The 22,504-nt window shown below is 48.2% G+C and overlaps 1 protein-coding gene across 2 annotated transcripts in view; it reads right to left on the reverse strand.

Annotated features, from left to right (window-relative positions):
• Lrsam1 (leucine rich repeat and sterile alpha motif containing 1) overlaps nucleotides 1-22,504 on the reverse strand; it is a 48,765-nt gene that overhangs the window by 23,814 nt on the left and 2,447 nt on the right. For both annotated transcript variants that reach the window (XM_059260096.1, XM_059260097.1), the window contains exons 4-13: nucleotides 21,306-21,362; nucleotides 20,408-20,452; nucleotides 19,167-19,244; nucleotides 17,059-17,127; nucleotides 16,174-16,258; nucleotides 15,335-15,456; nucleotides 13,345-13,435; nucleotides 11,743-11,873; nucleotides 389-418; nucleotides 153-275 (exon numbers count right to left, since the gene is read on the reverse strand). In XM_059260096.1, the coding sequence (XP_059116079.1) occupies nucleotides 153-275; nucleotides 389-418; nucleotides 11,743-11,873; nucleotides 13,345-13,435; nucleotides 15,335-15,456; nucleotides 16,174-16,258; nucleotides 17,059-17,127; nucleotides 19,167-19,244; nucleotides 20,408-20,452; nucleotides 21,306-21,362 (831 nt within the window). The remainder of the gene's footprint in view (nucleotides 1-152; nucleotides 276-388; nucleotides 419-11,742; nucleotides 11,874-13,344; nucleotides 13,436-15,334; nucleotides 15,457-16,173; nucleotides 16,259-17,058; nucleotides 17,128-19,166; nucleotides 19,245-20,407; nucleotides 20,453-21,305; nucleotides 21,363-22,504) is intronic.

The raw sequence follows: 22,504 nt of genomic DNA on the forward strand, positions 1-22,504 counted from the left end.
GTGTGTGGCCACTCCCCGGGGCACAGGCTGGCTGGTGTGTGGTCACTCCCCGGGGCATAGGCAGGCTGGTGTGTGGCCACTCCCTGGGGCACAGGCTGGCTGGTGTGTGGCCACTCCCCGGGGCACAGGCTGGCTGGTGTGCGGCCACTCACCTGCTTGACTGACTGCAGGATCTCATCCTTGTGACTGTAGCTCTGCTGCAGCAGCTCGGCATGCTCTCGCTGTCCGAGGTCCAGGCGCCGCTCAAACTCCAGCTTCTCCAGCATCTTCTGCTCCTGTGGGGACAAGCTGCCTGCCTGTATGTCTAAAGCAAGCCAGGAGGAAGCTGTCCCCCAAGTCTCTGAGGAGCTGTGATCTTCCAGAGGAAAAGTGGCAGGGAGGGCCTTACCTTTCGTTTCTCATAGTCGGAGAACCGGTTCTGGGGAGAGAAGAGCCAGAGGTGAGGAGAGGGTGGTGGCTGTGGTTCCCTCTGCATACCCTGGCCTGCCAGGCCTGCTTCACTGGGACGAGGATATGGAAGGATGAGAACTGATACAGAGGCCTGGGGGCTGCAGTGAGAACCACTGTATGCTTGACACCACGGGAAGGAAGGAGTCCTCCAGGATAGCTCCGGAAGGCAGTGCTGGGCTCCCGAAAGAGCAAAACAGGCCATCTACCTCCTGGGTATCTGTGTAACACACCACAGCACCCAACTCTGGCCACCCAAACCTCTGAAAGCACAAAGGTGCTGTGCAGGTTTCTGGAGAATTATTAGAGAGAAATGGAGACACTCAGACACGGCCCAACGGGCATGGGCACTGCAGGTGCTTCCAAGTCCGAAAGGCCTGAGCTTCCTGCTTGTCCCCTCTTCCCTCTCCAATTTCCACTAACTGCTCAAAGAGACAGGTTACAGAGGCATTCTCATCAACAATGGCGAAGTGGTGAGACCCCCCGAAGACTGAAGGCGCACTGCAGGCAGCTGGAGTTCCCATTCACAGCCATCAGATCTGCTGTGAGCCGGGGTGAGAGCAGAGACGGCAGAGGCAGGTCCTGCCTGCTCCGGTAGCAGATGTATCTAAGATAACTGTGGCAAACTTTGCTGAGCCTCTAGGACCGCAGGCGCCTGGCTGCTGCTGGGGCTGACCTGTCTTCCCATTTATCCCCTTCACTAGTCCAGTCACGGGCTGTCCTAGCCAGTGAGGGGCATGAGATCAGGAAGGAATGCAGAGACAGGTATCAACATAGACACGCTCCTGCCTCCCCCAAAAAGCTCCATCAAGCGGGAGTGGGGGGGTGGGTGGGTGGGGGGTGGACTGTAACCAAAACATTTAGCACACAATCCGTTATTCAAAAAGCACTGGAGAGTGCTCCCTGGCAATATGAAGGACACTGAGAGTCCAGAGCTGGTTTAACCTAGGCTGGTGACGCTCACAGGACACATCTTAACTAAGAACCAGGGCTAGTGAGATGGCTCAGCAGGTAGAGGCTATTTTCAGCAAGCCTGATGACCCCATGATCCCTAGGACCTGCAGGGTGGTAGCAAAGTGCAGGGAACCATGGAGCTGGCTTGGCCTGGCCACCTTGAAAGGCGGGTGTCTTGGGTTTTTCAGGCTAGAGTCCGTGGCTCCTGGAGCACTGTGCGCCTTCCAGTTCCTGAGAGACTGATGTACTCCCCCAGGGAGTGAAGTGTTCAGGCCGCCTTGTGTTTCTCTGTATGCTCCCTTAGCAGTCAAGGGAACAGGGAAGCTTGACAGGACAATTGGTCTTAGACATTAATCTTGTGTGCCCTGTATGACTCTCCAACTTCACTGTGTCCTGGCAACCATAACTGTATTGATCCTGACAATTGCCATTATATTCTGTTTCTAATAAAGGTATAAAAAGTCTGATTGCTCTCAATAAAACTGTCACAGCCTCAATTGTGCTGTGGCCCCTCCAACCGGCCTGGTTGAATTCCTCATGGCCGTATCAGGTGACCTTGGCTGGTAAGTTACTGCAGCCGGGTACAGCAGAGGACCAACTCCCGAGGCTTGGCCTCTGGTCTTTATGTGCATTCTTTCTCCTCCACAAAATAGATACAATAAAAAAATCTCAGAATAAATCGAGAGGCTGGAGAGATGGTTCAGCAGCAGCAAAGCTTCACACAGGCATGACAGCCCTGTTAACCAGGATCCGTGAAAGAGCAGAGAACGCTACAAAGTCGCCCTCAGACCCCCACATGCATGCACACACACTCACCCCGTGCACACATATGCATGCACACATGCACATTCATGGACCCAGGTACATGCACACAATTTCACACTCACATGTACACACACACACACACACACACACACACACACACACACACACACGCATGCATGAGCACACACTGTTGTGGAATAGTATTTTAAGATGTGTTACATTCATTTATGCTGTGGAACCTTTGTTTAATGATGCAAAGATGTGCTGCATTCTTCTATATTGCATTTGTTTAACTCTGTGAAGCTGTGTTATGTGCCTGTCTAAAACATCTAATGGTCTAATAAAGAGCTGAACAGCCAATAGCAAGGCAGGAGAAAGGATAGGAGGGGCTGGCAGGCAGAGAGAATAAATAGAAGGAGAAATCTGGGAAGAGAAGATGAAGGACCGAGAAAAGAAAGGGCCAGCTACGCAGCCAGACATGGAGTAAGAAGGAAAGAAGAGATATACAAAAATAGAGAAAGGTAAAATCCTAGAGGCAAAAGGTAGATGGGATAATTTAAGAAAAGCTGGCTAGAAATAAGCCAAGCTAAGGCCAGGCATTTATAAGTAATAATAAGTCTCCATGTGTGTATTTATTTGGTAGCTGTGTGGCAGACCTCCCAAAAGAGCAAAGAGCCAAAAGAGTTAAAAAAACAAAACAAAACTAAACTACAACACATGCAATACTAATAAATAATTTTTTAAGTTCAAGGCCATCCTTAGCTACATATTAAAAAATGAAAAAAATTAGTAAGATAAAATGAAAATCAAAGAGTGAGTGGGGAGAGTTCCAGATGGGAATGGTTTGCCCTAAGATACTGCTGGGAAAGGGACATGGTTTGTTCAGGGAACAGAGGAGACCTGGACACCTGATGTGATGAGCGGGCGGCCTGGGACAGCTGTGGTAGTTGAGTCTGTGGGTCTGAAGGAGGAATCTGAGGCTATAGCTCTAAACACCTCCTACGCTAGCAGCCCTCAATGCCTGCACAGGTCCGCCATGCAGCAGCCCTCAATACCTGCACAGGCCCGCCATGCAGCAGTCCTCAATACAGCAGCCCTCAATACCTGCACAGGTACAGCCATGCAGCAGCCCTCAATACCTGCACAGGTACAGCCGTGCAGCCCTGTGGGAGCCCGTTTTCAGGTTCCTCGTGGCTTTACCCAGCAGGTCCACATAGAGGATGATTAGGACCACGGGCCTGAGTGCAGGTGTCTGAGATGGTCTGCACTTGGCTGAGCTGGGGGGGAGGTCTTTTGCTCCACCCCTTGGCGTCTCTATAAATACCCTGGGGCAGAGATAGTCGGGGCCCACTGGAAAAGGTTCCAGGCCCTCTCGAGACTATCCTTTATTTTCTATCTGTTCATCTCCGCAATATAAATCCTTCTTTCTAATATTTCCTGCTGCTCTTACTCAAGAAAACTCTGGGGACCTGTGGGGGTTGGTAGGTAAATGCCACACAGAATGGTGCCATGAACAGAAACTAAAGAAAAAAAAAAGGGACTAAAGAAAAAAAGGGGGGACTAAAGACAAATGAACAGGGACTAAAGACAAAGGAAAATAATAGTTTTATTACAGAGTTTTTGGCGAAAGTGTGGGTCAGCCCTGCCAGTGGAAAATGGCATGCCAGTGTTATGGAAAAAAAAAATATATATATATATATTATTGAGGGGCAGGGTTTTATCCTCGAGAGAAAAGGAAAGCAGACTGGAAGGATGTCCGATGCTGCAGCGCAAAATTATCTTCAAAATTTTCTATCTTCTATCCCTTTCTCAATTTCTATCCGTGAAAAATAAGGCATAGTGTAGTAATATAGTGTAGGATAAACTTAGAAGTGTAAGATGGTGTAGAAAAAAATTTAAGGCAACTGGACAGAAACTCAAATTTTCTAACTTTGGGGGCTATGAACGCAAAATGGGAAAAATTTATCTTTGGGCTTTACAGGTAGTAAAAAAGCTCTTCTGTGAGCTTATAGGGAAGAAAAAGTTTCCTATGGAAGCTTTTGTCTTGGGGACAGCTGAAATGCTAAATCCAAGTGGCAGGAGAAAGTGATTTCTCCCTGAGGCAAAAATGGGGGTGTAAAAAGCCAAAATGTTTAAAGTTGGGAAGTTTTGGGAAAAGTTGGTCTGTCTCTCTTGGGGGAAAAAGTCTTTCTCTTAAACTATAAAGCTTTTCTTGGAAAATTTGGGGGGAAAATCTCTCTAAAAAGCTTTGATCTTCCTCAAAAGCTCTTAAACTTAAAAACTAAAGCTTTTAGCCAGGTGGTGGCGGCGGCGGCGGCGGTGGCGCACGCCTTTAATCCCAGCACTCGGGAGGCAGAGCCAGGCGGATCTCTATGAGTTCGAGGCCAGCCTGGGCTACCAAGTGAGTTCCAGGAAAGGTGCAAAACTACACAGAGAAACCCTGTCTCGAAAAAACAAACAAACAAAAAACAAAAAAAAAACCCAAAAAACCTAAAGCCTTTAACTTTCTCTCTCAGAAGGACAAAAATTAGAATTACCTGAAGATATTAGTATGGGGACCACCTGTGATTAGCTCTAAGGGAAAACAACAAACCTCTTAAGACAGCAAAACCTCTCTAAGCTCTCTTTCAAGCTTTAAAAATCCTCCCTGCAATGCAGGAGGCAGGGACAAGTTCCTAAAAACCTCTTCTAAGCTCTGTCTCTTCAAGCTAGTAAGACAGTGGGTCAAAGTACCCTGAGGGAAACGCTTGGGAGAGTGTGGGTAAAGAGCTACAGAGAGGCCAAAAGGGCAGGAAACTTTACCTGAGAAAAGGAAAAAAGCCAAGCTTTTCAGTTATGCCGAGCTGAGGCATCAAGGGTTTTGTTTCTGAGTGAGCCTTTCAGAATGAAAAGGTCTCCTAATCATCCTAATGCAAAGATCCCCTGAAGCATGCAAACTGTTAGCATTGTATCCTCGCTTCTGACCAAAAACCCAGAGGTGACTGGCCAGTGTCTCTGAGTTGGAGTGCATTTCGGGGATACTAGGGTTCCTGCAGTTGTAAACTTCCTGGAGCACAGAGCTGAGGCAGGAAGGTGCAGGACCCAGGGGGAAGATTGCCAATGAACAAACAAAGCTAAAGCTGGTGGGAACGGCACAGTTGCCCACTTTCCTACAAGTCCCGGGTTGATAGGTCCACAGCTGCAAAAAGAAATCTGAGAAAAGCTTTCCTATCAGAGTAAGGACCTTTCTGGAAAAACAGTAAAGCTGAACTGTGTCTGAAGCAATTGTGCTGCTGAGTCAGAACGCTGTCTGGGGAGAGTCCAGCCAGGGCAGAACAGAACTATCCAGGAGTAAAGCTTTCTTTTCTGTCAGAGAAAGCACCTCTTTGAGAAAAGCTTTGTTTCAACTGACTCCCGGTGAGATGAGGGAGTGTAGCCCTGAGGGGTGATTGCCTCTGGCATAAGCTCTGTCCTTGAGCACCCAGACAAGCAAATACAACCCACTGGGGGACTGGGTCAGGTGAAAGGCCTGAGGGAAAAACACCTGTCCTAATGTGAGCTTAGATATGGCAAAAATCTCCCTTGCTAAGTTTGATGTTTGAACACAAACCTCAGACCCCGAAAACAGAAATGGACTAAAGCCCCTACCTTCAGAAGCAAAAAAAGCTGTCACTGTGACATTGGGAAATGTTTCTGGGGTAGAGGGGATAAATTGAGACCAAACTGGGAACTGTCTGGGAGAAAGACTCTGAAGACAGAGAAGGGACATAATCCTCCCCAGAAAATGCATGACTTGAAAAAGCTGCTAGAATTTGAGGCAGATTCAGGGGGAGAAAAAAAGCCCCTACCTCCAAAGGCAGCTAGCAGAGGTACAGAGCCGCAGACAGATACCTGAAGCTCTGCATCTGGGGGGGAAGGAACAAGCAAAATGAGATAGATCAGTGGGAGAAAATTTCTCTGAAAGAGCTATGGAAAAGCTGTTGTACATGATCTTGTTTTTACTGACTGGCTAAAACAAACACAAGCCCCGAGGAAAGTTGCTATCAGAAATGCCAGCCTCAATGCCGGCTAATGAGGCAGGTGTGGTTCTGATCCCAGGCCAGTGTCAAATGAAGAAGAGACACCTGTTAAAGCCAGTTGAGGAGAGACCAGAAACCTCCCAATGTCCCATAATTGAAAATGTAAAATGCTTGTTCAAATCTCCCGTTGCAAAAGCAAAAAACTTTGTTCAAACCTCCTGGGCAAGAATGTGTAAGTAAGTCTGGTAAAAAAGAACTTAGAAGTTGACTCTCGCCGGGTGATGGTGGCGCACGCCTTTAATCCCAGCACTCGGGAGGCAGAGCCAGGCGGATCTCTGTGAGTTCGAGGCCGGCCTGGGCTACCAAGTGAGTTCCAGGAAAGGCGCAAAGCTACACAGAGAAACCCTGTCTCGAAAAACAAAAAACAACAAAAAACAAAAAACAAAAAACAAAACAAAAAAAAAGTTGATTCTTAGACCCAAAAAGAACTATGGGAAATGAAGTCCAAAAGCTAGCTTGCAATAAGGGACTGATATAAGGGAAATACATTCTGGGAAATGTAGTATTTCAGCTAAAGATGGCGATACTGTCCAAAAACTTTTCAGCTCAGAATGAAGTTTCTTTTCAAAGCAATGCTAGAAAGCTTAATCTTACCTCTTGAGAACTCAGACTAAAAGCTACCTATAAGAGCAAACAAGCCACTTTAAAATCCTTAAAACAAGGGAAAGCAGTTTATACACTGAACGTTGTCTTAGATATAAAGAAACTTATGTTGAAATTTAAGTTCTTTGCCTTGAACGAACAGCCTGCAATGAGTGATTTCTTTGCAAATCTAATAAGGAGACAAGGAAACAGGCATTCAAAAAAATGACTGCTTTATAGATGGGAAACAAACTTCAGAAAATCTAGCTGTCTTACAAAAGAGTTGCTTCACCCGAAAGTTCCTTATAAGAAATCAATGCTAAATATCACAGCTGCTAATAATATCAGGAGTTAAAGCTAATGAAGTGAAAATACTAAATCCTGAAAATGCTTTTTCTCAAAGTAAACTAATGAAGGAAATGTTTCATGAAAGAACATCTATTCTTGACTCCTTTGAATAGTAACAGTTTTGGTGAAAATATTGGAACTTAACAATCAAGTCAAAATGTTTCAACAAATTCAAGATGCTATTCACAAAAGAAAGCTGCCATGCTTTGTGGGCCATATTAGAGCTCACTCCAATCTTCCTGGTCCTTTAGCTGAGGGTAATGCAATGGCTGATAAGTTAATAAAGATAGTAGCATTATCCCATGTGGAAACAGTCACATGCTCTTCATCAAAATATCAAAAGCTTAAGAAAGCAATTCAATCTTACCAAAGCAGCAGCTCGTCACAGTTAAACAATGTGGGGTATGTCCAAAATATTTTCCTGTCCCTCACTTAGGGGTAAACCCTCGAGGTCTTCTTCCCAATCATCTATGGCAAATGGATGTTACTCATATTGCAGAATTTGGCAAATTAAAATATGTACATGTGACCATTGACACTTATTCAGGATTTTTAATGGCTAGTGTACAACCTGGAGAAGCTACAAAACATATAATTATGCACTGCTTGAAGTGTTTTTCGTATGTGGGTATACCAAAAATTAAAACTGATAATGGTTCTGGATATAGTAGTAAGGCGTTTCAACAGTTTTGTACCCAATGGGAAATTGTACATAAAACAGGTATTCCTTATAATCCTCAGGGACAAGGTATTGTAGAAAGGGCTCATAGCAGTCTTAAAATACAACTTGAAAAAATAAAAATAAAAAAGGAAGAAATTTACCCTCAATCGCCACATAATGCATTAAATCATGCTCTTTTTGTTCTGAACTTTTTGAATATGGATGTCCGTGAGCAGTCTGCCGCATATAAGATTTTGGCACAGTGGCATCCAAGCGACTTTTGCTCAAGTGAAATGGAAAGATCCCTGCTCGGGATTATGGAAGGGTCCTGATCCTGTGTTAATATGGGGTCGAGGACATGTTTGTGTTTTTTCACAAGAGGAGAATGAAGCTCGGTGGTTACCGGAGCGTCTGGTAAGGAGCGTGGAACTAAGGAAGGTCAGCTCCAATGACGTTCCTATAAAGGAACCAGAATGAAAGTGGCTCAATTAGTGTTTCTGGGGTTTTGTCACTGGTTAATGCAAACAGTGAGGAAATAGAGTTCGGAGCTGTGCCGCTTTTGGCTTTACTAGCTCCTTTAGAAAAATACTTTATATCACCTAATAGCTGTGCAGTATTTGGTGAAGAGCTTTACAGCAGCTAAATACGGTAATTTCACCCTCAGCGTGAAGTGAAGTTTTTCGGTAGAATGAACCAAAAGTACTGCTGTAATAGAAACATTTGTCTGAATTGAAGCACTTAAGGGAGCTATTATGAATCTGGGTGAAGGGACAGCCTCTAGTTAAAAACCGTTTACCGCTGACAGTGCATCTCTGCCGGTTCTGGAACGGCTGAGAGAACTGGCAACTTTGGGGTGTGGCTTTGTCCCAAGAATGTTACAGTCCCTTAACAACAAGTATCACAATTCTATAACGACAACACTCACTAAATCCCAGTGTTGTTATAGCAAAGCTGACTGTAAACTCTAAACTTTAGAAATGATTTACGTACTTCCTGTCTAGTTAAGAGAATCTTTCTAATAGAGATAGTGATAATTAAGAATAAGTAGGAAAAGATGAAAATAAGATATGTGAGTTTGTAGAAATTATTCTGCCTTGTTAGATCTGTGTTAAGAAATCTTTAGGTGTTTGCTAAGTTAAATATATGCTAATGGTAGCCCTATATAAGTTTGTAAAATAGATCCATAGAGTTCCTTTAGGAATATAAGCTTGCAAGAAGTATCTAAGGTAGTCTTAAGACATGTAGTAATAGAGGGCTGGAGAGATGGCTCAGTGGTTAAGAGCACTGGCTGCTCTGCCAGAGGTCCTGAGTTCAATTCCTAGCAACCACATGGAGGCTCACAACCATCTGTAATGAGATCTGGCACCCTCTCCTGGCCTGCAGGAATACATGCAGACAGGAAATTGTATACATAAGAAATAAATAAATAAATCTTAAGACATGTAGTAATAAGCTTGTAAGAAAGACACTAGTTGTAAATGTAAGTTTAAATAAGAAAAGTTTATAAATAAGTAGATGTTAATGTTATATATGAGTTTGTAAAAATGTGTAAATGTTGAGTGTGAGTTTATGCTTAAGCATATGTTATGTGAGTTTGTGAAAGTGTAAATATTGAGTGTGAGTCTATGCTTAATGTATATGGTGAAAGAACCTGAGACACAGAAGGTAGTGTCCTAGTAGACTGCAAAGCAGGCAGTCTGAATGGTTTCAAAAGCTCCAGAGGCCGCTAAGAAGCTAAGAATGGCGGACGCCAGAACAAGGCATCCGCAGCTGAGATCCGTAGAAAATCAACGCAACAGAAAAACCTGAGCTAACATCAAAAAATGGTGTGGTTTAGAATACTACTGTACCTAGAAAGGTCTCTGTCTGTGAGAACAAAAGTTGCAGAGACGCTTGTTTGAACTAAAACTGTTAACTGCAAAAAGTTTTGGTTGTAAAACATCTCTTCATATTTGGAAGCGAAAGCCTGATACCAGAATTTACTTTTTTTTAAAACTTTTTGAACTTAAAATAATGAGAAAACTATGAAAAGACCTGTTAGGGATTTCTTCATATTTGGAAGGCTCGTACCAGAATTTATTTGAATTTTGGGACTTAATGAAATGAACAATAGATTTCATTGCAATGGGACAATTTTGAGTTTACTTATAGTAATGATCTAGGAACTGTTTTCTGGCTTTGGGTTAAAAATGGAACTGTTTAAATGAAGAAATTTATTTCTATCTAGACTAAAGATGCAATTTTGTGTATGCATATATGTTTTATTAACTGGTGATTCATGAATTGTTTTATGGAACTGTTCATGTAAAAATGGAATTACTTATGGAAATGGTTTTGTGTTACAAATGGAACTGTTTAAACAGAAAAGTTTGGGTTTTCTAACTAGGCTTGAGATTTTGCCTAAAAAATTATAAAGAAAAGGGAGAGTTAATATTCTTTACTCTATTTAAAAAATTGAGTGGATTAATGTCATGTTTTGTTAGTAAGAAATGCAAATGGGATATACTAAGACTACTTTTAAAGTGTAAAGAGTTTTATTATGAAACTGCTTTCGGATGTTTTGCTAAAAGTTTTCAAAGTGTTAATGGTTAGATTGAGAATACTGCATTTCAATATGGGTTTATAGGAATTATATAAGTTTGGGTTCCTCTAACTAGGTTTGAGATTTTGTTTAAAAAATTATAAAGAAAAGGAGTTATGAGGTTGAATTATGTTTGCAGACAGTATGTTTAACCTACTTTTAATGCACCCTGGTTTTGTGGAGTTAAGGAAATAAGTTTGATGAAAAAACATCAGAAGTTTTTCCTATGTTCTGTTAGCAAGAAATTCAAATGATTCTATTAAGAGTTAAAGTTGTAAGACTGAGAAAATTAACTATATATAGCACCATATATTGCTAATTCAAATGGTTCTGTTAAGAGTTTGCTTTGAGTTGTAAGACTGGGAGAATTGTGGCTATGTGTAGCAATATTTATGTTAACCTGTTAATAGTAATGATGAAGCTAAGGGATTCTTTAAGTTTGCGATTGCATTAAGTTTTTCCTTTAGAAACGCTTGATGCAGCTAAAGACTGCTGTAGTCACCTTGGACCTAATTCAAAAGAGAAATGCCATCTTTATCATCCTCTACTCCCATACTGGGAGGTGTAACAGCTATGGAGATTGCTGTAAGCCATTAATAGTTATTTTTTATATATTAAGAAAGGGGGACCTGTGGGAGCCCGTTTTCAGGTTCCTTGTGGCTTTACCCAGTAGGTCCGCATAGAGAGGATGATTAGAATCGCCGGCCTGAGTGCAGGTGTCTGAGATGGTCTGCACTTGGCTGAGCTGGGGGGGGGGAGGAGGTCTTTTGCTCCACCCCTTGGCGTCTCTATAAATACCCTGGGGCAGAGACAGTCGGGGCCCATTGGAATAGGTTCCAGGCCCGAGGCTATCCTTTATTTTCTATCTGTTTATCTCCCCAATATAAATCCTTCTATCTAATATTTCCTGCTGGTCACACTCAAGAAAACTCTGGGGAGCTGTGGGGTTGGTGGGTAAACGCCCCACACAGCCCTCAGTACCTGCTCAGGTCTGCCATGCAGCCCTCAATACCTGCACAGGTACAGCCGCGCAGCAGCCCTCAATACCTGCACAGGTACAGCCATGCAGCAGCCCTCACAATACCTGCTCAGGTACAGCCGTGCAGCAGCCCTCAATACCTGCACAGGTACAGCCATGCAGCAGCCCTCACAATACCTGCTCAGGTACAGCCGTGCAGCAGCCCTCAATACCTGCACAGGTACGGAATGCAGCAGCCCTCAATACCTGCACAGGTCCGCCATGCAGCAGCCCTCAATACCTGCACAGGTACAGCCATGCAGCAGCCCTCACAATACCTGCTCAGGTACAGCCGTGCAGCCACGCCCCTGCTGCCAGCTTCTCTTACCTGCCATTCAGCCTCCTCCCTGGAGAATCTGTTTATGGGTCCATCGGGGCTGTCCTGGGAGTTCTCAGCTCCATCCTGCTCTAGGACTGGCAGTAGGTACTGAGAAGGGGGGTAATACTCCAGTCCTGACTCTGTGGGAGAAGGGGCACAGGCTGGTCAGAAGCACCCCAGCGGCTTGCTCCCGCTGCCCTCACCCTCCTCTTCCCTCCTCTCCCAGAAAACTGTTTTCCTTTATTTTAGCAGCTGGGAACTGAAGCCAGGGCCTCATGTGTACTAGACAAGTGCTCTGTCACAGCCTGAAGCACACGTAAAGGCAAACACACCCTTACAAGGTACTGCCAGGGTGCCTTACAATGTACCTCCTCTGTGCCTGGCTTCTCTCCCTCTACTCTCTGGCAGAGACTCAGGCTTGCTGTATGCAGTTTGTTCTTTATGCTGTGTGGTACTCACATGTGAGTAGGAAATAGTTCAGTCTCCTACTAGTTACACTGCTAGGGGGCACCTGGCTTCTCCTTCTGCTGGGCAAACACCTAGTCAGGGAACTGACCGAGTTATAGGCCTGAATGTTCCACTCAAACAGATACTGGTAACATCCAAAGTGGGAGAGGGAGACAGACAGGGTCTTGCTCCACAGCTCAGGCTGACTTTGAACTCACTATGTAACCCAGGCTGAATTATCTGCCTCAGCTTTCCAAGTACTCAGTACCATACCTAGCTATAATTTATATTATACTATATATCTGCTTCTACCTCTGGAGTGCTAGAATTTTGGGTCTGTGCCACCACACACACATTATGTGGTACTGGGGCTCCAACTGAGGGCTTCATGTTTATCAGGCCAGCACAGAACTGCACATCTGCTTTCCCAGCCTCTCTTGAGACAGTCAGGTGCTACAGCCTGGCCCTGAACTGGAGTTGGTTTTTCCTGCAGCTCCTGGCCATGGGATCTGGGATCAGCTGCATATTGAAAAGATCCTTCAATTCGCTTTTGTACCACATCATGAATAATTCAGATGACCAGAGGCTTGCTCTGAGGATGCCACAGGTGACAGGAACCATAGCTGACAACAGCTGCTCCCTCCTGGTGCCCAGGCCACCAGGGTGTCCCCTAGGTGTCCCCAGGGGCCTGCCTAGCTTGTCCTTCTTACTCCAGTTACTTCTCACTTTACCACGTGGTCTTTGTGAAACCAGGTCTCCTGCTGGGCCGCTCCCTACCTTCCTCCTGGGCCTTCAGCACTCCAGCCACACTGGCTCTTTCTCCACAGAACCTCGGGTTCCCTACCTTCCTCTAGGTCTCTTAGCACTTGGCTTCTCTGCTAGAAACAGTCTCTTCTCCTGGCCCAGCTCCCCGTCAGGTGTCAGTCATGTTGCTTTCTCAGACAGGCCTTCCCCAGCCCTAACCTAGGCAGACGCCTGACCCTAATCTCTCCTGAGCTCAGCCTGGGTGTTTACGTCCCTGTGTGATCCTTCACTGTACCTGCTGCCCTCACTGGACCCTGACCTCTGACCAGGCAGACTGCCCCAGCTGGTCTCAGCTGTCCCCAGCCTGGTGGCAGGGGATGACTGTAGGGTGTGGGGAGGAGCACGGTGGCCGGCCTTTACCTTGGCAAAGGTACTGCTGCACAGCCGCAGTGCCAGCAGCACACACCTCTGGAGGCGGGTAGACCATGGACAAGGCGTCGAGGCTCAGCGTCTGTGGACAGAGAACACCCTTTACTGTGTACACCACTTCACCGCCTGGCACTTGGTTTTGTTACTAACTTGGGTGCTTATAGTCTCCCCTGCCTACCAGGAGCACCCAGGGAGCAGTGAAGGCCAGATCTAAAGAGCATTAATCCCACCTGTGACACCAGTCACCACTGTGGTGACTTGAGTGTGCCACACTGCCCAGTACGGTGGCTGGAAGTCACATGTGGCCGTTTACATTTCTTTAGCTGTGTGTGCATGCCTGGGTGTACATGCATGTGTGTATGTGTGGAGGGCCAGGGGATAACCCTGAGTGGTGTTCATTAGGAACCACTGACTTTGTTTTTGAGATCATCTCTCACTGGCCTGAACTGGGTAAACTGGCTAGGTTAGCTGGCTGGCAAGGCCCAGGGACCTGCTGTCTCTGCCCCCAGGGCTAGGACTGGAGGTACCTGGCTCTGGGGCCTGAGTTCAGGTCCTGTGCCAGCACTTCCCCCAGTGAGTCATCGTCCCAGCCCCAAGGGTTTTCTTGAGACAAGATCTTGTTATGTAGTCCAGGCTGCATGGGAACCTGTGATTCTCCTGCTTCTACCTCCTGAGTGTCACGATCACAGGGTGCACGGTCAGGATCATGGGGGTGTACAGTCAGGATCACAGGGGGTGCACGGTCAGGATCACGGGGGTGCACCATCAGGATCACAAGGGGTGCACGGTCAGGATCATGGGGTCCACGGTCAGGATCATGGGGTGCACTATCACAGCACCCTTCATTGCAGTTTTAATTAGTTAAGGTCACCTGGGCTGGAGGGACCACACATCAGCTTGGTAGCCACCAGTTCTTGGTGGCCGCACAGATGACAGCATTTCTGTTCCCTTCAGGGGGAGTCTGTCTCTTGAGACACTCAGCCTGGCTTTAACCCCAGCACAGTCACTTAGCTGTGCTGGGCCGTGACGTCCTCAGTCACTCTGGACAGCTTGGAATGGAGTCGGCACACAACATGGCCTTGTGGCCAATGCCTGTGCCCTCACCCTGAGAAAAGGCCTGTGCACATCTGTAGTCTCAGCAGGTGAAAGCAGGGGGATCGAAAGTTCAAGGCCATCCTCAGCTGCACAGTAGCCAGCCTGGACTACAGGAGACTTTATCTCAAAAAACACGAAAGTGCTAGAGCAGCAACAAGCCACCCTGTCACGACCAAGAGCCCAGTGTCCCTGGTGGGCCACCTGGTGCTGGCTCCTGCGGTGGGCTGAGCTGTGTCCCCACTTTACACCCTGAAGTCCTAACCCCTGGACTCCAGAATGTGACTATATTTAGAGCCAGGGCAGACCCTGGTCCAATCTGACCGGTGTCCTTTCAGAAAGAGGAATGTGACATGACATGCAGACAGGACGAGCTCGGGAAGGACAGGCAGAGAGGGGCCTTAAAGGAACCAACCCTGTCTGTCGGCAGTGGGATCTTGGATTCTCAAAAGACTGTGAGGACACAAACTCCTTTGGTGTCAGGGGCTTCCTTATTCACCCTGAGGTGACTCACATGGGGTCCCAGGACACACTCACCCACCTATTCTGATGAGATGTAGTTTCCACACTGAAGCCCAGATCTCCACATCTCTCCTGCTCTATCCCCAGCTTCCCAGGCTCCAGGTACAGAAATTTCTGGCCTTCCTATTTTCTGCCATAGCTCATTCCGTCTTGCTTACGTCTCTGTGTCCTGTTCTCTCCACTGGACGTCCCCATTTCCATGGCTATGTCCCAAATCTCACTGGTCTTCAAAGTCTGGCTTCAAGACCACAGAGTGAGGACCTTCTGGATTCAGCTGTCCTCCGTCACTTTGGACTTCCGCCCTCCCACTTCCATGACGGCAGTCACACGTCAGTCTCTGTGAGCGCTGGAGAGAACGCCCCCTTACCTCCAGGGTCCGCACATGAGCCAGCATCTGAGGCAGTCTCCGAACCTCGTTCTCACTGATGTCAAGGGTCCGCAGACTTCGCAGCTCCCCCAGTGTGTCGGGAAGCTCCTTCAGCTTGTTGTCTGCAGGGACCCGGGCGGCAAACTCAGCACCCCAAAGCCTGCTGCCACCTCCTGACACCCGAGGGTGTGGGATGTGGGCCGGGAGGCTCTGCCACTACTGAGCTGAGCAACTCGGGACACCTGGCCTTCCCTCCCTGTACGGCTTCTCCTCAGTAACAGCACCACTACTTCCCATAGTCACAGGACGAGCTGAGCCTCTGCTGAGGGGCCGCAGGAGCGAGATGAAGAGCCTGGCCACAGTGAGGCAAGTCCTCTTTGGAGGATGAGGGTACTACGCTGGTGTCTTGGCTAATCACCACCTCACTGCAGGGGAGGGAGTCCCGAGCAGGCCACAGCTCTGAGCCTGCCTCAGGGACTTACCAGGCCAGCCACATGCACGGGGCCAGCATTACTCAGAGTGCTCCAAGCCACCCAGAGTCACTGCAGCGACACTTCCTTCTGTCTTGCCCATTAGGCCACCCTCTTCCCGTCGCTTAGCTTACCACTCACTACACTCTGCCTTCTGCCCCACAAGTCTCTGATTCTGGGGGTCAGGGCTCTTTAGACACACTGCCTCTGGTTCATGACCAGAGACAGGCTGGCTAGCTGGAGGTCAATCTGGCTTATGGCATCACCCTCACACTCGGTGGCTCCCAAGGAGAGCCCCCGGTGGAGGCTGGAAGGACAAGCTGGCCTGACCCTGGAGCTGCTGACATGGCCTGGGCTTTGTGGCCTCACCTTTCACACTGAGGGTCTGGAGCTGCAGCAGGTTCCCAACAGAGCGTGGGAGATGCGTCAGTTGATTCTTTTCCACGTTCAGTACCTAAGAAAGAAAACAATCATGCGGGGAGCCCACAGGACAACAGTGTCTGCGTGCTCAGCCCTGCGTCATCCAGTATCGAATATACCTGCCTTGATCTCTTCTACAGCCCTGACAGGGAGGTAGAGATTGTTATGGTCGCATCTAAGAGATGAGAAAACTGAGACTTACAGAGGTCATGTGTCTAGGAGAGCCAGGCCAGGCCCCCGGACACACCCCCACTTGAGGTTTTACCGTCTATACACACTGCAGAATGCCCAGGAATTGCATGAACCAATGGGGAGGCAGAAAGGCGGCTGCCAGGGGCCCAGTGAGGCAGGGAGGGTTAGGATACGGCCATCTACTATTGAGCAACGGGGAGGCAGAGCTCAGGCTAGCCCCAAATAAAGCACTCAGCCAGTGCAGGGCAGCTACAGACAAAGCATCGGGAAGCCAGAAGAGTACAGAATTTATCCTTTTAAAATGATGTACTAAAACTTATGCACCACCTGTATGCAGCACCCGTGGAGGCCAGAGGAGCACATCAAGTCCCTTGAAACTGGAGTTACAGAAAGTTGTGAGCAGCCATGTAGGTGCTGGGAACCTAACCAGGGTCCTTCTCAAGAGCAGCCAGTGTGCTCTTCACCGCTGAGGCATCTCCACAGTCCCGGGAATCTGTCTTTAAGGTGGAGACTCACTGGGTGTTGGGCTTTTTGTGGGGAGGAGTTAGAGCTGTGAAGCCATGCAATACCATGAAGTACAAGCCAAGCCCTGGCCGAGGCTCACAGCCAGGCTGCAGTGGTGACTCCCAGGGCCTCACTCACCTGCAGGGCTGTCAGCTGCCCCACGTCGTCAGGAAGGGCTGTCAGCTGGTTGTCATGGAGATCCAGAACCTACAGCACAAACATGTCGGTCAGGCCCAGAGAGCAGCTGGGAGATGACAAGGCCACCCCATTCCCGGTAATGACATGGCATCCCATAGTAGGAATCTAACAGAGTCCCTGTGTCTAGGGTAAACAACAGCATGAACCAGCTGTCTTCTGCAAGTACCCAGACCTGAAGAAATCAACGTTAAAACAGTGGTGGCTTCCTGTTATCTACAGAGCTGTTTCTCCGGAGGACCTTCACAGCCTGTGCGTGGCTTTAGTCACGCGATGGCCCTGGCACACCTGGACCGTCTTTCATTATGGAGCACTGCAAACAGCGCACACTAAGAACAGAAAATGAAGGGTGAGGTGTTCCTTCCAGAAATGGAGATTAGATCTGGATTTTGGTCTAAGAACTTGTTTTACTCCAAAAACAACTTTGGTGTGACTGTCAAGAAATCAGCTTCTGCATGGCTGTTCCTCTCTGCTGCCTGCAAGGGCTGCTTTCACCCTGCAGCGATCCTTTGCTCTTCCTGCAGGACTCACATACCACAGCACCCTTCCTCCTGCCCGCTGTTCAGCATCCCGTCTCATGGTCTTTCTTGTCTTGTTTTATTTTTGGGGGAGTGTTTCTCTACATAGTCCTGGCTGTCCGGGAACTCACTCCGCAGACCAGTCTGGCCTACAGATATCCACCTGCCTTTGCCTCCTGAGTGCTGGGACTGAAGGTGTGCACCACCATGCCCAACTTTTTTTTTTTTTTTTTTTTGAGACAAGGTCTCACACTATGCAGTCCTGGCTGGCCTTGAACTTACAGAGCTCTGCCTGCATCTGCTGGACAAGAGGTGTGTGCCAGCACATGCAGCTCCATCAGCTCTGCATCTCATATTCTTGTTTTTCTTTCTCTTCCAGGGATTAGAGGCAGGCTCTTACAATGTAGCCCAGGCTAGGTCAATTCTCTTGCCTCAGCCTCTCTGCCAATGCTCAGGACTGCAGATACGTACAGATATATCATGTCTGGCTTAAGTGGTCTCTTTTTACTGAATAAAAAAATTATGCATGGGCTGGGTGTGACTCAGTGGCAGAGCAAGTAATCAGTATGTGTGAGGGCCTGGGTATATTGATTCCCAACACGCACGCGTGCAGACACACACACACACACACACACACACACACAAACACAAAGAAAACAACAACAAGCATAGAGTCGGGTTGGAGAGAAGGTTCATCAGTTAAGAGCGGCTCTTGCAGAGGACCCAAGTTTGGTTCCCAACACCCACACTGGACAGCTCACAACAGCCCGTAACTCCAGCTCCAGGAGACCTGATGCCCTCTTCTGCCTTGCTTAGGCATGCATGTGGTGCACGGAATACAGATAGGCAAACAATCATACACAGAAAATAAAAATAAATAAATCTCTTAAAGCACTGAGTACTACGTGTGGTGGCATACACCTTTAATTCCAGGACTCACTCGATAGAGGGAGACAGATTTCTGTGAGTCTGGGGTAAGACTGGACTACATAGCCTGTTTTAGGCCAGCTAGGACTGCACAGTGAGCCCACATCTAAAAAAAATCACCATGGAACAGAGCTATTCCAGCCCCACCTGTCAGAGCTAAGGATGGAGTGCTGGGAGCGTGCAGGATTTCAATCCCATCCTTACCAGGTCACACTCATGTAGGAGAGCCTGGGCCGACACTGCACTCTATTATGACTCTCCCGTGTCCTGGAGGGAGTCCACCAGGTCACTGAGGCAGCCAATGCAATGACCTCTCTGGATGCCCCTCCTGCTCCCCCGGTTAGGGTCATCATGTCCATCCTTTCTGCTGACTGGGCTTGAGTTTAGGACCAACTGGAGTGGAACCCTTGGAGGGTAAGTGCTGGGGCTGGTTTTCTTTACCAACAACACACAGGAGTGCTTAGAAAACCACGCTGTCCAGACACCACAGTGACCACCCTGTGAGGACCATTTGGCGTATTTTAACAGAGAAGTCCCAAGGAGGGTGTGGAGGCTCCGCTGTCACCTGGAGCACAGAGTCCCCAACGCCTAGAGAGGGCCCAGTACCTTGATGGTGGCTAGGCTCAAGAGGCTGCAGGACTTGGGAAGCAGGGAGGTGAGGTGGTTTGTATGCACAATCAACACCTGTGAGAAAAAGATGAGAAATGTCAGTCCCAGAGGAGCAGCAGGCAGGGAAGGCTGAGGGTAAGGTAAGTGGCTTGGCCCTGGCACAGGGCGGTCACCCAGTGCTCCTTGCGTCCACCAGCCCCACAGTGGGGGAGGCTGTTACAATCATGGGCACTTCCGAGCCTGACTCAGATGGCTGCAAGCTCCGAGATTCCTGGGGGGAAAGGGAGTTTGGGAGTCTAATTCTACCTTCTATTCTGAGAGGGGGCAGCTATCACGAGCTTAGCCTTTCCTGGCTCTAATGTTTCCGGGAAAATAGAGTAACAAAGTGCCTTCTCCAAGGGCTGCCATAATTAACAAGCCACCTGGTCATTAGTGTTTAGCCCAGGCTATCGGGGTCCACTCCTCAGACTGTGTCAACCACAGCTATTTTTGTCAGACATTAACTCCTGCCTCAACTATGCTATTGGCAGGGAACATACTTTACCTTTCTGTGTCCAGATCTAATGGTATGGACATACCTACTCATATGCACAGCCTGGAACGACCTTCTGAAAACACTTTCAGCCCCTTCTAACTCTGAGGGGCGGCCAGAGTGCACTGAGTGTCCTTACTGGAGGTAATAACCGCATGGCGGTAGAGTCTAGCACTCATTTAATTCACACAGTATCACGAGACAGCTCTGAATGTCTTCTTCCTTCTACAGATGAAGAATGGTGTGTGGGCTGGAGCTGGCTCTGCAGTTAGGAGCACTGACTGCTCCTCCAGAGCACCCAGGTTTGATTCCCAGGACCCACATGGTGGCTCACAGCCAGCTATAACTCCAGTTCTAGAGAGCCTGATGGGCTTCTGGCCTCCCTAGGCAACATACACACGTGATGCAAAAATACATGCAAACAAAATACCCATACACATGAAACACCGAAAGTTAGTAAAAGAAACAGAGGTGTGAGCGTGTAAAGAAGCTGAGTCACACAGCTGTGAAGCCAGGGCCAGGAGTGGCCGGCCCAGAGTGGTCCAACCCCAGAGCCTGCTCTCCTGATTGTGACAACCTCTGCTGCGGACCAAAGGGTGAGGGCCAGGGAGAAGGAAGATGGCCGTGCGAGGCGCCTCTAAGTCCCAGGTGGTTTCCCCCAAGCAGACACCCAGCTAGCAATTCTCTGAACAACGACTCTGCTCACCTTTTTCTGCAGAACTTTGCACGTTGCAAAAGCCCCAAACGGAATCTAAGACAAGACAAAGAAGGGTCAGAGCCTCCTCGCTTGCCGATGTCCCTCCTGCTTTCCCAGCGGCATGGGAGGTGACTGAGGAGTGTAAGCCACTGCCCTGGGAACAGTGCTTAGCCAGGGGAGGGCTGGGGAAAAACGGAGCTGGCAATCGGCCCGCCTTAGCCTACCTACTCTGGGGTATCAGGAACTGTCAGGGGGTAGAGCCCTCTCTCCCAGCACCCCAGGAATCCATAGTGTATTTTCCCTTCTTCCCATACTGGGGAGTGAACCTAGAGCATCTTGCATGCTAGACAAACTCTACCACTGAGTTTTCCCCCAGATTTCCCTTCCTGCCTTTCTCCAGGGTTGTACTATGTAGACAGGGCTGACCTCAGACTCATAAGCCTCCCTACCTCTGCCTCCCGAATGGAATGCTGGGAGTAAAGGTGTGCTCTACTACACCTGGCTCAGTTCTGAACTAGGCCCTGACTTTGGGAGACTATGCTGAGGTCAAAAGATCATCTCAATTCTTTTGGACAAGATCGCAATGTAAGGAACATCTCTACCTAGGTGGTCTGGCTGCGTCTGTGTGCGCACACTCTATGCAGGCAAGAGGCTGACGTGGGGTGTCTCACTCCCTGCCTTGTGTTTTTCAGAGTCTCTCACTGAACTTAGCACTCATTGACTCAGCTAGGACGGTTGGTTGGCTAGCGAGCCCCAGGGGACTCATGTCCTCACGCTCAGAAGGCAAGTGTTTCAGTGGTCCACCCACCCGCCTTTACTCCTGGCATTCTGGAAGTCTCAGTCTACACTTGTTTTCCTCAAGGACACAGGACAGATTAAATTCAGTCTTTGTACACCCTCACTTTACCTCAGAGAGTTCACATTTAGAGATGTCGAGAATGTCATCTGCCCCAGCTTCTTTTGCCTAAGGTGAAAAAGACATTTTTAAGTTAAACTGTTTTTTGAGACAGGGTCTCATGTAGCTTCAAACTCATCATGTAGACAAAGCTGACCTCCAGCTCCTGATCTCCCTGCTGGCACCACCCAAGAATTAGCTTTCAGCACAGGTGAGGGGTGGGAGAGAAGGAAAGAGGGAGGGAGAGAGAGAGGGAGGGAGGGAGAGAGAGAGAGGGAGGGAGCGAGAGAATGGATTTTTAAAAATCTTCAAGTCTCCTGGTGTGGTGGCCCACACCTTTAGTCCCAGCACTCAGGAGGCAGAGGCAGGCGGATCTCTGAGTTTGAGGCTAGCCTGGGCTACAGAGTGAGTTCCAGGACAGCCAGGGCTACTCCCACCCCCACCCCTGAAAAAAATCCTTCTGTATGTTTACAAGACCTGTTGATTCTGTGAGCGTTTCATGTTCACGGTGTTAGCCTCTTAAAATCAGTGGTAACTGGTTTGGCTTTGTTTTCAGCCTTAAACATTCTTAAAAAAAAAACACCACTTTTTAATGATTTATTTATTCTTATTTTATGTGCATTGGTGTTTTGCCTACATGTATGTCTGTATGAAGATGTCAGATTCCCTGGAACTGGAGTTACAGATGGTTGTGAGCCACCATGTGGGTGCTGGGAATTGAACCCGGGTCCTCTGGAAGAGCAGCCAGTGCTCTCAACCGCTGAGCCATCTCTCCAGCCCCTTTTTTGGTTGCCTTCCTGAACTCCTGCTCTTTATCTGCCCCCCGTAGCTGTGCTGTGTACAGAACGCAGCCCCTCTGCTAGCAGTGAGGCAAGAACAGCTAGCTTTCTCGCTACGGCTCAGGCCGGCCTGGAACTGACTATGCAGCCCTCGCCAGCCTTGAACCTGTGGCAATCTTCTTGCCTTGGACTCCTAAGTGCTGGGATTACAGGTGTGAGCCAGGTAACTTGGGAACCGTGCCCAGTTCCCAAAATAAAAAAAAAAAAGTACTCGGGCAAAACACACTTGTGGAATGGAGAAAATAAGAAAGGAGATGCAGGCGTAAGGAGCTGGAAGGGACCACAGCCAAGCTACAGCCAAGCCATAGCCAGCGTTTACTGGTCCGTTTGGCAGGTGGCCCAGTGACTGAGGTCCTGCAGGGAAAGAAACCA

This window comes from Peromyscus eremicus, chromosome 4 (genome assembly GCF_949786415.1).
Source record: "Peromyscus eremicus chromosome 4, PerEre_H2_v1, whole genome shotgun sequence".
Taxonomy (NCBI): domain Eukaryota; kingdom Metazoa; phylum Chordata; class Mammalia; order Rodentia; family Cricetidae; genus Peromyscus; species Peromyscus eremicus.